The 14547-nt window shown below is 25.1% G+C and overlaps 1 protein-coding gene across 1 annotated transcript; it reads left to right on the top strand.

The window, feature by feature from the left end:
• Positions 1 to 3334: 3334 nt before the first annotated feature.
• LOC145836389 (uncharacterized) lies at positions 3335 to 10775 on the top strand. The gene is made up of 11 exons (XM_082944194.1): positions 3335 to 3455; positions 3872 to 3968; positions 5855 to 5965; positions 6380 to 6475; positions 7053 to 7246; positions 7365 to 7410; positions 7920 to 8067; positions 8361 to 8568; positions 9108 to 9235; positions 9693 to 9807; positions 10341 to 10775. The coding sequence occupies exons 1-11, from the start codon at positions 3370 to 3372 to the stop codon at positions 10591 to 10593; spliced, it is 1482 nt and encodes a 493-aa protein (XP_082800320.1). The 5' UTR covers positions 3335 to 3369; the 3' UTR covers positions 10594 to 10775.
• Positions 10776 to 14547: the final 3772 nt, after the last annotated feature.

Raw genomic sequence — 14547 nt, 5'->3', positions numbered from 1 at the left:
TAACTTTGCTAAAAAATGCAATAAAAACTTTAACTAAGGTAAGCATTTATAAAATCTTTAAAACCAGTTTTAATTAGAAAATAAAGTTCTAAAATACAATAAAAAAACTATTATTTGTTTATATTAATCTTGAAAAATAATAATTTTAATTCACTAAGCATTTCTAATATCTTTAAAACAAGTTTTAATTATGAAATTAAATATATAAAAATAAGTTGTTTATATTATTCTTTAAAAAATGTTTATATTAATGAGTTTTTTATTTTTTTCTTCTTGTTGCAAGCTATTTGTTTTATTGTGTTATTTTTTTCTGATTTAATAGATTCTAATTTTCTTGATAAAACTTCAGGAAATCAGATTATTATCACTGTTTCAAAAGTTTTTCATTTTTTTATGTTTGTCAACCACAGGGATTTAATCTTAAAACATTCAGCTCAGAGAGTTAATTTGATTTAAAACAAAAGTTAGTTCTTCATCTTACTTAACTTTGAGGTTCATCTATTCTAAAATTTATCATTTCATATATCTTCTATCTGTATTTGCTCTTTTGAGAGACAAAAAAATGTAAATTTCAAAAAAAGTAAAGTTATTTTAGACTCACCACAAACATTTCAATAGTACAAGGCTCTCTCTCACATCATTTAAACCAAATCTACAGCCTAAAATACAATAGTTTGCTATTTGATTTTAGATTTTTACACGAAGCTATTTGTATATAATTTAGATGTATTCAATTTGTTCAATATTTACGACACTAAAATTGCTAAAGAGTCCATAAAAATAAAATTATTTTTCAGGAGTGCAAAACTAAGTATAAACAAATACTTGAAGCTAAGGAAACAAGGTTTTAAAAGCTGGATAATCAAAAGAAAAGCGAGTTTTTTTCGTTTCTGTAGATTTGCAGAAACGTACCAAGCTACGTGCCTGGTCAGCACTGTTTCCATTTGATTTAAACTCGTTTTCTTTGATGATCGATGTTCTCGGACTGTAACTTATTGTTTCACAAGATTTTCAAAGCACTTCACTTTAGGAAGATAGTCTTTAGTAACGTTCAGTAAAGTTGTTCAGTAAGAAAGGTTTATCATACTTTACACAATTGTCAACATTTGCACCACTGAACACAGCAATACTAAATTCTTTCTGATCACAATATCACTTTGGTACAAAACAGGAAATTGATCACTTAAGTTTTAGCCCACAGGTACCATTTTAAACACACTGTTGACAAAAAAGATAAACAAATTTTTAAACTTGTAAAAATAAAGTTTTTTTAAATATTAATTTACAAATGTTTCTATAGTCATTTGTAGGTTTTTAAACGAAGTAAACTGTAGTTAGTTTGAGTAAAAAATATTTTTTTAACTTAATTATCACCCTTTATCTACCTTTTTGTTTTAAAATTATTAAGAATTTATCATTCTGAATAAACCGGTTTTTGATATGCTTAAATTAAAAAAAAATTAAGAAGCTTTTAATATCAATTATATATAATATTTGATTATAAACAAATTTAAATAAGCTCATCTTAACTTTATTTTTAAACTAATAAAAGTATTTAGTCATCTTCAAAATAATAAGAAGTTTTAAACTAAAAATTATGAGTTCTAAACCACCTTACTACTTATTTTATCTTGTAATTACTTAAAACTGTAAACAGTAAGTATAGTATAGTTCTTAGCATTTAACTCATTAGTTATTATTCTTTAATTTTGTTAGCTTGTGAACGTAGTATTTTATAATATCATAAACTACAAACATTGAAAAATTGATAGAAAAACAAAGTTCTAATTTTATCCAAGTTACTTTTTTAACAATGTTCAAACCATTTTGATTTTTCATCAGAAATTATTATACAAAAATTATTTTCAAGAAACTTATTAAGCTTATTTAATTAATCTAAAAAACTTTGTAAAATTTATTTCACTGTGCTACTAAAACAAGTATAAATACGAACAGAATATTGAAATTAAAAATATTGAAGATAAATGAACTCTGTTTATCAAGTCTTTACACAACAGTTAGGAGCTACAACTTAATAAAAAAAATAGTTTCGGGGAAAAGTTGTTAGAACATTGCAATTTAGCCAGAAAATATTGCCCACTATTTATATTTAAAACTATTTTTATTAATTTTATTGAAGTAGCGAGACAATAAGCTTTAACTTATTAAATTTAGTTAAAGTTTTAAACTATAATGCAGCTTTTGTTAACCAGCTTAAGTTTTTTTTGTAAAACTAGTTTTAAGTAGTTTATTGAATACAAATCGACATCATATCTTAAAAACGCTACTTCAAGTAAACAAAATTACCATTTATGTTTAAAATAAATTTTATAATTAAATTAAAAAACCACATTTCGTAATTAGATATTATCTTGTACATAAGTAAGTAATTTCTAACAAAAGCAAGTCCATTTTAAATTATAAATTTGTAAGAATATTGTATAAATACTATTTAACTTACGATTCAACTTCTTTCAATTTTATATAAAAGGTAGTATTAAAAAAATATTAGGTTTCCGACTGTAATTTTAATTTTCAAGATCAAAACAGTAAAATAATTTTAGACAAAAGCTAACACAAGCACTATGTCTATTTTTATTCTATGTCTGATACAAAACAGTATAGCACAAGATTTAAACTTTAAATAGTTTTAAAGCTATTATAATTAGACTCTAGTTTCATAGAAGGTACCAATATAGTGCATATTAGTTCAGATTAAATAAAATTTTTGAAGCTCAATGTTTTAAAAGCTAGCTTATCTTCGTTCGTGCATTCAAACAAAAGTGTTACGTGTGTTACGTGTGTATTTTAACTCAAAGTATCAGTTTAAATGTTTAAGCTAGATTTTTGTAACGGCTTGCTGGCGGTACAGAGCAGCTTTGCAGCGGAAGTAAACTAATCTTCGTTTTTATGAATAAATTATCTATTCACTGTTTATTTTACAACTTGCTTACTACACTAGCTTGTTTATGTATTTTTAATATTATTCAGATATATGTTTATATACTTTATCTATATACTTTTTGTATACTTTATTTAGTAGTCAACGTTTAGTTTACTGGTTTGTACTGCAAAGTTTTTGAAGTAAAGTTGTTTTTAGAATTATGTTTTTAGGATTACAGTATATTCTTGTTGTGTTTTGTTTTTTATGAGTTTACTACAAGATAAAATAGTTAAAGTGAAAACATATTTAAAACAGCAATTTGGAAACGGGAGCTCTAGTTTATTTATTTTCACACATAACATTTCTGAAAGAATGTTAATTTTTTACATTTCTGATTTTCAACCTACTTTAGAGAATTTATTTTAATTAAAAATTACACACATTGCAAATAAAATAAGTAATTTTTTTCTATAACCCTAGCACGTATGAAGCCTTATAGTCGAAAGCTTTTTATTTTCATCACGTCTTTGGTTTTCATCACAAATTGTGCAGCTCAAACCAATAATACAAAGTAAGTTACGTTTTTTTTATTTTTTTAGCAATAAACGTTATTTTGTTTCGTATTTTATTCTTATTCTATATTTTTTCTTAATAGGTGCTCAAAACTGATAAGTAGTTTTTGATAAAAACATTTATGTTTAAAGGTCAAGTATAATTACTAAAAAGAAATCTATTCACACAACCAGAACAGACTAACTGTTTTTTTTTTTGATGCTAACACTTACATTTGATAAATCGAACTTTTTTTTTTTTTTTGGGATCATTTTAAAAATTTATTCGTTTTACTTTTTTATTGCTTTTTGTAAATTTGCTTGTTCAAACGTTTAACCGTTATACCACTTTCGTGTTTTTATTGTGCTGTATGTAAAATTATAATAACATATACTAAACAATTGGTAAGCAGTTTTTGACATGATATTTTTTAAGAAACGAAACAATCAACAAAATCCCTGCGTTGGGTGACGTCATATCGAATTTCCAAGGTGGGAGCTGCGCAAATGTGAGCGTCAAAGAAAACAACTGTGTTAGTTTGTAATGCAATATTTTCAATTTTTCAATTTAGACTGGATTTCAGTTAAAAGTAGTTTCATAACGTTAAGGGCTGTTTGACAAGTTTAAAGTAATATAAGTTAGTTTATTCATTCAAATCTTTTAAATGTTAAAAATAGCAAAATATAAATGGTTTTCTAAGGTTATAGGAATTTTGCAACTAAACTAATAAATTAACTTATGTCACAAGTATTACGTGATATGTTTCTTTAACTAATACTAGTTTTTATGTGAAAGGTTTAATTTTATGCGGTCTTTCCTAATCAGTTTCTTCTAAAGGCGCTAACAAACCGTTAAGTTAAAGATGTTTAAATGTGTTTAAAACTTAAATCTCGTTTATTTTAAAACAACGAAACGTTTTTAAAATGATTCATGAGCTTTATAAAAGTTGTTTTGCTATTAACTGCTACTACAGAGGATTTAATGATTAATAATAAGAAATAAAATTATGTATATTTTTTTACATTTATCATTTATATCTGTTTAGTAACTTAGTGCTTATTTTTAAGGTTACCATTTAGATTAGCAATATTAGTTTTGCATTATAAACGTTTTAAGTTAGTGCATAATTTTATGTCAAGTTTACTGTTTATCTATGGTATAAAAAATCTACATATAAAAGGTACAAAAAAAGCTAGTGATTTTGTTTTTAAATAGAATTTTAATTCTTAAATCAGCACAGCAAGTCAAAAAAAAAACTTTGATGCACTCTTAAACATATTGTAATTTAACAAAATACTTTTATTTAAACCACTTTTCTGTTTAACTTACTATTAAATCTAGTAAATACTTTAATCTTTTTGTAAACTTAAATATAATAAAAACGTTAATCATAAAGATAAGCTTTAGCACAGAGATAATTTTTTTAAAACAAGTTCTACTTAAAATATTTTTATAATCAAGCGAAAAGCATTTTCAACAGAGTAAATAAAGTTTTTGATATATTTTGATTAATCTTTACAAACATTTTACTGTCATAAAAAGTACCTATATTTAGCAAAAGTAAGTTGTGAAAATCAAAATAAGTTGATAAAAATATGTACACTTAGTTTTTTGAAAATAGCTATAAATTCTTAAATTTTATTTTAAATATTTTAAACAACAAAAGCCTAACAGTTTGATTTGTAATTTACAACTTAAATCTGAACTTATTTCAAGTATTCTCCTTTTTCTAATTTTAAATTCTTAATGAGTCAGAGTTTGTATGTAGAGTTTCACAACATTTTATTACGAAACTAACAGTAACCTCGTGCAACAACAAAAGATATTAACTTTCTCAATATATTTAATGCTAAATTTACGACACTTTTGCAAATACTTTTGCTTGATGATTTTCAATGATAATTTCAAGCTTTTTGTCAAATTAAATGAATTATTTAATCAATTATAAGTTTATATTGTTTTTTTGAAGTAAAAAACTTAGTAAGTGTTTTAAATAACATTAATAAAAAATAAAAATGTACATACTAAATAATATTGTATCTTCAAGACAATTTTTGGATTATTTTTATATTTTTTTATATAAAAATTAATAACTTGTTTTAATACTACATTACAAACAATCATTATGTTCTACATACAAAAAAAGCCTACCCAATACTTTTTTAAAATATTACCCTCTGTAACAAATTTTAACTTAACGTGTACCGAACAAAATAGTTTTCTGTCACCAAACTAAAGGTGACATATTTAATTTACTTAAAAGAAAATTAGACATAAAACTAATTTTTACATTAAAAATAACCGATAAAAAGTATTAAACAACTTTTTAAAATAAAACTAGCTAGAAAGTAAAGTTAATGATAAAGTACTAAAAAACAAATTTCTAACATACTTTTAGAAAATATAATTTTACAACAGAAAGACAGTTATCTAACACAAGACTGTTGCAGTGAAGAAACTTGTTTTGATGAGTTCACTAAGATAACTTATCCAAAACAGCATATAATAACAGTGAAGAACTGCTCAACGGTACATTTTACAAAATAAACATTTACCATTTTTCAAATTGCTGTATTGACTTTTTAAAGTTCGATTTGTTATGTTTTTATTCAGCGTTTCAATTTACAGTTAATTTATTTTTAATTACTATTTAAAGAAAACGTTTGGTTCGTAATAGTTACAACTGTTAATTATCTTTTAGAAAATAATAATGGTATAAAAAAAATTTTAAAGTAATCTTTTAAAAGTTTGTTAATTTTTTTTAAGGTTTTAAGCTTTTGACTGTTTCTTTTAAAAATGAAAAGTAGTTATCTTGGCTACCTGCATTTGTTTTGGTTGAGATTGTTTTTATTAAATAAGTACTATACTTTATAAAATAAGTGGTTCATACAAATTTACTTATTTGACATCTATATTTTTTAAAATTCCTATTTTCTTCCTCAGAGTGCTCACGACTCGTGGAATTTTTGCTGTGAATTTTGCTACAAAAGACATCCAATAAAGAGCTATGTTATTGGAAAGACTTATGATTGTCTTATGGTTAGTTAGTTTGAAAAATAAGTCAACAAAAACTAAAAAAATTTTAATAGTAAAATCAAACATTGATTTGTAAAAAGCTTTAAAGGCATCGAAAAAAAGATTATAACTCAGAATATAACAAAATACATATAGTCATTATTATTTAGTTAAGTAAATAACTGATTTTCAGGTGCACTTTTTGTTTACATTTCTACATCAAAAAGTGTACTAAAACTGCAATTACAGAATAAAAAATAGGTGCCCTGGATTCTTATCTTGGAAAGTGTCTTGAAAGTTTAAACAACTAAAATTTCAATTTTTTTTTCTTTGACAATTTATACTTGAACATATTTTTTTAATTTATAGTATAAAACAACATTTTCATATTATTAGCAAGTTAACTTAACAAAAAGAAAATGCAATTTACGACAAATATAGTATTTGTTTTTTACGCATTTAAGCAATTGTACAAATTAAAAAACTAAAAAAGTAAATTATCGATACCAATCACTCACCGTTACCATTTTTACATAACATCACTAACAAAATATAAAATTAAAATTAAATTTTAAAACTATAATTTAACTTTTTTTTTTAGTTTTCCAGTTGCTCGGTGTCTTACAACATAGAGCACTGCACAAACGGCATTCCCGACCGGGATCCCCGAGGAATCAAGCCTGGTAATAATCCTGATTCTGGTGAAAACTCCAATGAGGGTAGCGGAACTAAATACGCGGCCTTCTCCGTGGCAGGAGTCGTACTTGTTGCTCTGCTCGGTTTTGCCAGTCACAGGTTTGATTGTGAAAATGTTATTTGTTTAACATTAAAAAATATTTAGTTTTAATGTATATCAAAATCAAAAGCCACGCACAAGTATAAGTCAACTGAAACTAAACTGTTATTTCAACAGTGTAATATCAACAAGAAAAAGGACGTTTGATCCGAAATACAGAAGGGTAAGTCATTAAACTTGATATTACAGGAACGACAAAAAATGTTTAAATAGTAAAGACTAACAGTTCTAGCAGTGTAATTAAAGTTTGTATCAAAACTGAATTAGCGTATTTTTACTGAATAAACAATTTACATAGACTTTTTGAGAAATGGTTACGCAAGTTCGATTACAAACAACGCTTTTATTTTTAAATTTTGCTTTGAAATTAAGTATTAAAAACTCATTATTCAATACTTAGTTTAGAAAAACAGTTTTATACCTTGTTTTACACTTAAACATTTTTTTCAGTCATCTGACTAATATTTAAACTTAACAGCCTCACGACAACTCAAAACTTACAAAAATTAAAGAACTGTTATTACTTAAGTTTTTCAAGAATATGTAGTCCATAATTTACAATGTTATGAAACAAGCATAAATATAACCGCGTTAATGAAGTAGGGCGGTCAAAGTACTATTAAATACTAAAAAAGTAAAAAGCAGTTCAAATAATTATCTCCCTAACAACAGGGCGGTCAACAGAACGTGGTTACGGACTTGCAGGAGGGAGAGCTCCACCAAGTGATAATAGGGCACGGTCAGATATTGTACCAACCACCCAAAGTTAACGGGAGGTACATCGGGTCCACACTGTCCGTCATACATGAGGAAGATGACAGTTTGTTTTTGGCTGTTGTTCGTTAAAATTTGATATAAATTATTTCACAATACTATTCTATTAATTACAATTTGATGACAAACATAATTGTTAGCTGTATTCGGTTAATTTAAAAATTAAGTCAATAGAAAACCGACTTAAAGTAAACAGTTTGATGTGCAGCTTAAACTATTTGTTGTTAACATAATTATATTGTTATAACACAACTACAACCTGTATACTGTTCAAATTTCTACTTTTTTTACTTTTGTGCACCCCATGTATATTCTAATAAAACCTAATTTTTTCAATAGTCATGTCTTCGGTGCCAATGTCGGAACTCAAAAGCCTGAGGAGCTTCAAAGACAGATCCATGTCGGTAAAGTCCGAAAACGTGTTCTTTAACGGGGATTCACCCATGTTGGAGGAAAACGATGACGACATACTGGAAATTCACGATCTTGATTCAATGCGCGATGACGTAACGTTGACAGAGTATGACGTCATGATACAACCAAAGAGGTATGGTGTTTCAAAAATAAGTGATCTTAGGTTTTTTATTTATATTTACATGTTTTAAGCATAGTTTTTGTTTAATTTCAATTTTTTTTTGTTGGAAAGTAGTATTTATTGTTGTTCAATTTTTTTATTAATTAAAATAGCTGAAATATCAGAGTTGATTGTTGTTTATATAAACATAAAACTATTAAAACTAAATAATAAGTTCTTAATGCCAAATGAAAACCAATAATTGCTTTGAAGGCTGACTTTGTATGTAGGTTTTAATGAGTACATTTCTAGTTTTAATGAAATAAAAGTTGTTCAAATCATTAGTAAACAAGTTGCTTACAAAATAAAACTTGTTTATAGATGATCTAAAAATAGCTTATAAATTATTTTATAATATTTCATAGATTTTTTCGGCTTACTACATTTTTTGGTATTTTTGAAAAATACTCGCTCCGTACTTATTTGCAATATATCTTTCTTTGAATAATAACAAAAATTTACGCACAAGACTAATTATTTTACACTTTCGATGCTAACTTTTTAAATGACAGGCTCACAATAGGAGAATCATCACGTGATAATGTGGTAGTTTGTGACGTTCATCAGGAATCAATGTCGTCATCATCAGATAGTGACGCGACACACACCAAGAATTTCTCCTCAGGCGACTTTTCCTACGGTTTGGTTATTTGCATTTAAGATTTTTTGTTATATTTTAAATGAAAAGGTTTTGAGTTTGATAACTTTTCTCAATTCTATAAGCAGTTGCAAAAATGAAATATTTTAAGTAAAATGGCATGTTTCGTTTTTTTTTATTAGAATACTACACGTATAAATATGTTTAAATGTAAAGTTTTATCAAGGTTGATAAACCTAACATCAAAATAAACAGTTTAACTGAGACATTTTTTGAGATATGAAATTTATTAAATGTTTTAATTAAAGTTGAAAGAAATATTATTAACTTTTTTATTAACACACCAGTTATTAGAAGACAAAGTCAAAAAAATACCGACTTTTTTAAAGTTTAAAATAGTTTAACAAATACAAAAACTCAAAAAGTATTTTTTCCTAAAAACTTCTATTTGGTCAAAACACTGCTATTTTCTTTACAACAAAATTAAAACAACAACCAGGTTCCAACGAGATAGGCTCGCTGATGGCGGGATTTGAAGAGATGATGTCAGCTTCAATGTATGACGTCACTCACACGTCACCCGTGCCTGAAATGAAGCAAAGAACACTTTCAAGGTTAGTTGACATTAACTTTATAACAACAAAACTTTAAATAAAATTGCGTGTTTATATTTAAGTTTTTTTTTATTTGTGTTTGTTAGGGTAAAAGTTTAGTAGTAAAATAAACCAAATTATCTAATATACCTAATAAAACTATTAAATACATGCACAATGTAATTTCAAAGCAATAATGCTTTAATTCACTTCTTGTTTTTCCATTTTCTTTTTGTTTAGCTTTCAATTTAAAACTTTAAATTTTTATGAATCTTCTAAAATATGGCTATAAAGAAATAAATACTGTGTCGTAATAACTAAACTTTATTCACTTGTTGCAACACAGTATTTCAGTGCATATCTATTTTAAAGGGAGAATAGTAAACTTATTTAATAAACAGTTTCTATTTCAAATTTTGAAATTTTTTACCGTATCAGGCAAAAACTAAGATAACAAATGAGTATCTTATTTTAACTCAACAAAGTCAGCAGTCGACCAAAAAGTGTGTGGTTATAAGCTATTTTTTTATTAAACATTTATTTTTAAATCACAGGTCAAGCAGGCAACCCCAGCAGTACGTGTCGATGCCTGACATGTCCAAGGCGCAGCTGCAGATCCCCGAAATCGACGAGCTGCTCACCCCGTCAACCACCTCGTCACACACGCACGAAACGTACAAGTCGCGATCGTACAAGGGGAATTCCCAGTATGAAGAGTCACGCTCGAGCGACACCCACTGCAGGAGGGAGGTGACCGAGGAGTCGATGAGCAGGGTGGACAGCCTGGAGTTCGATCAGCTCGTGTGATTGGGTGAAGTAGAAGTTAGGAAGGCTCTGATTGGTTGAATTGTGGGTAATTTTTTGGAGTGTTGAAAACTTTAGTGGTGAGGAGCAAGTGTTATATAGTTTCGAGCCGAGACTTACTTAAAATTGACTGTTTCTGATTAACTTTATTTTTTATGTTACTAATCATCAATTCTGGAGTTGTAAATCGCTTATTTTTATATTAATAGTTTAGAAATTGTATCAATTGCTAACGTGCAATAAAACTTGAAAACTTATCATCAACTGTTTTTCCATTATACAAGTTCAAACAAGGTCTGTTAAAAATTTGTCTTTAAACTATATATTTAAATTTGGCTTTAAATATAGACAACGTTAGTTTTATTTTCCTAAGCTAATCATCGTTTTAATGCATTTAAGTTTTTTTTTAGTTTTATTTAGTATGAAATTCACTTTTTTATAATACATATAAAGAATCGCCCATTGAAGTTGTTCATACATTTTGGTTTCAAATATTAGTTTTTTCACTGTTCGTAATAAATATTTTTGTTTCAATTGAAGCTTTTGAAACCTTAAAAACATGTAACTTATGATTATAAGGAACTAAGTTATATGAATAATAAACTTCATTTGTTTAATGGTTATAAATTTTATAGTATAAAAAGATAGTGTTAATTTTATTAAACTTTAAAATATCTTATAATATTGTTAGTAAAACAGAACTTTAATGTTCATCATTTTGTTGTTAGTCCTTGCAACCTGTATAAATGTTTTGAGATAAAAAATCTCAAAAAACATTATAATTATTTTATACCATTTTTGTTTAGACTCATTAAAGTTTGATATATTTTAGTGTTTCAGCTAGATATTTTAATCTTTAAAATGACTTCAGTTATCATATTGTTAAAAGGGTTAAGGTTTGAAAACAAAGTTTAGCAAAAATTAGTTAAAAAAGTATACATTATAAGCTAAGAAAACTCAATAAAGTTAAACCTTGTACGTCATTAGCGTGTAAAATTACGTAATTATTGTTAAGTTTATTCAACACGATGTAAAAGCTTTTTTTTGTTAATAAACATTGGCTTTATTAACAGTATACTAAATTAAAACACTTCACTTTTAGCAGTTGTCTACTGATACGTATTAATTGTTATATATTTGGCAACTATTTTAAGCGAAACAAAATAATAAACTTTTCTTCAAATATTATATAAGTTAATAGCTTAATGTTTACAACCATGTCAACACATTCTAAACATACTATTATTTTTATTTTTTGCGGTTGTAAACACTCATAGTTACGTCACAGTTGCAAACTTCCTCTTACATGTGACGTCACACTTAAACGTGATTAATTGTTGGTTGTCTAATAACTTAATAAAAATAACTTTTTTAATAACATTTGTGTCTACCAGGCTTAGGTTTAAAATTTTTTATTTAGTTTTTTAAAATGCACAACAGGTTGAAGAATTTTATTAAAGTATTTTTAAACAAGTTAAGTTGTAAATAAGTTTTGTTTATTGGTATTAAACATAAAAATAATATTCAAATACAATCATTTTAATCGCAATATTGGTTAATTGCTGTATATCCAAAAACTTAATAAAAATAATCAAATGTTTTTCAATTTGTTATGGTTGTTTTATTTGAAATAAAAGTTTTCTCGAAATTACTCAATGTTAAGAAAAATCTTTCTATTGCTAGTATATACTGACTAGTCATGAAAATAATATTGAAATGTTTATTTTAGTCAAAAAACATTATTATATTAATTCAAGCTTACAGTTTTAATGCAACAAACAGATAGAGTAAAAAAAATATGATTAAGATTATAATTTAAAGTAGATTTCCACTAAAAAAAAAAGTTTTTTGATTATGTTGTAAATAAACACAAAACTTGGAATTGACAGTTTTCTTAAAAACAAAACAAGTCTTTATAATTTCCTTTAAAAGACTTTAATTTAAAATACTGTTTTTTTGTTTTAATTTAAATTTTTTTATTAAACAAAGTATAAATTCAAAATCAACTGTTTGTTATTCAACTATAAAAATAAATACTTAAAATAAAACTTTTCCTACGAGTTATATCATAAAACCATTTTAGTTATTTTGAAAACAAACACCAAATTTTGACTTAGATTTTTGAAATAAACTAAGGAAGGGTCATTTAAACTTTTTAAGTTAAAGAATTAAGTTACTAGTAAAATGACGATGAATTTAAAATAAAAGTTATAAAAACTAAGTTATTCTTAACAGTTTGCTTTAAGATAACAAGTGTTCTTAATAACATTTTATTCTGATTATATCTTTTAAATTCTAAATATAAAACGTAAACTTTAAACTACTTGAAATTATTTGTGTTGTTTTACAGCTATTTAAGGTTATGACCTAATTACTTTAATAACAGTGTTTAAGAAATTTTATGTTTCAATTGCTCAAATTTTGATATTTTTTCTTAAATCTCAACTTTTTTCTATTAAAGGTTTTCATCTTAGTTAAATTAGTTTTAATTCATTTTCTCGTTTTAAAAAACTACATTTGTTTTATCTATATATTGTTACTACACGCAAAATTCTTATACAGTACTAGCAAAACTTTGAAACTCAAGTTTTTTTTTTATTGTTAGTTAAAATTAAAATTTATTTTTGATAGTATAAAAATCTTAATATTAGAAATCTAAGCAGCAATTCAAAATAGAAAACTTCTCAAATATTTATCACTAATTCACAACTTATAAGTAAATCTACCCTAAAACTTATAAATACACAAGGTTTGATTTGTTAACAACAATAACCAACTTACAAAAAAGATTACTAATATAACTTAAATATTATAAAATAATCCCTAAAGAAATTTACATTGAAACAGACTCCATACCAATTTGTATCAAAGTTTAACTTTATTTCTAAAATAAGGCATGATAAAAGTTTATAAAAAAATATCGTTTAAAACTACGTAAAACTAATAACGAAAACAAAAATATTTAAAAAAATATTTCTAAAAAATTAAATGCAAAAATATTTAAACACTAATATAATTATAAGAATATTTCAATTTCTTTAAAGTCATGTTTGTAAAACTTTTAAACATTATAATATTTTAGAAGCTGTTACCATTTTCAGCATAATACAGTTGTTTTATAGCTATTATATATAATTATAAACTATGGTTGAAAAATATAAATATGTTAAAGTAGCAAAATTTATATAAAACGTAAGTACACACCTAATAAAATAATATTTTTAGTTTGTATAGTAAAAATTATGTAAAGATTCTTTACGTAAAAAATGTTATACATAGTTAGTAAACTTGTTTTTAACAGGTTTAAAAACTTCAGGTTTTTTTTTTACTTAGATCGACATGCGATAGTTACATGAAAGATTTTTTTTTCAATTTTCTAAAAGCATTGTAAGATTTCACTAACAGATATACTAGTAAAAATATTATTATTGATTTTATTAGTGTTAAAATTAGAACCCCTATTTTTTTAATTTCAAATTTAAAAAATACTACTTACGTCAGGCAAATTAACCTTTTATTATAAAACTAATAAAGGTTATTAAAAATTAAATACACAATTTCGTAACTCTATTGGTTTTATTTGATTAGAATATTTTATATTTATTTCATAAAGTTTTTTATTAAATATTATAGATTAATGAACTACTTAAAAGATGTAAACTTATAAAATATACAATAAGCTTTGAATTAATATTCTACGCAACTTAAGTTTTCTAACAACATTCTTAAACAAACTTAAGTTTTGTTCGTAAGTATCTTCTGTAGTAAAAAAAATGTCTGGTTAAAATTACCAAAATTTTCTAACAGTTTTAAAGTCTTCTTTTTAACTAATGCATTATTTTTGTATTTGTTATTAAAAATTTGATTTGGATTAGAGTTTTTAAATTTTTTTGCACGATCGGTCTTTTAAATTTTTTCAAATTTATCGCCCCTCTTTTTAACACAATCAAAGGAATA

The sequence above is a fragment of the Thalia democratica genome, chromosome 5, assembly GCF_965202585.1.
Source record: "Thalia democratica chromosome 5, ktThaDemo2.hap1.1, whole genome shotgun sequence".
Lineage (NCBI taxonomy): Eukaryota > Metazoa > Chordata > Thaliacea > Salpida > Salpidae > Thalia > Thalia democratica.
This window is presented reverse-complemented; position numbering and strand designations above follow the sequence as displayed.

Excerpts from the sequence above, each read along its gene's own strand:
- LOC145836389 (XM_082944194.1), top strand. The coding sequence starts at position 3,370 with ATGAAGCCTTATAGTCGAAAGCTTTTTATTTTCATCACGTCTTTGGTT. Across the intron at positions 8,068-8,360 it reads CATACATGAGGAAGATGACA|TCATGTCTTCGGTGCCAATG; the intron begins GTTTGTTTTTGG and ends TTTTTTCAATAG. Across the intron at positions 9,808-10,340 it reads AAGCAAAGAACACTTTCAAG|GTCAAGCAGGCAACCCCAGC; the intron begins GTTAGTTGACAT and ends TTTAAATCACAG.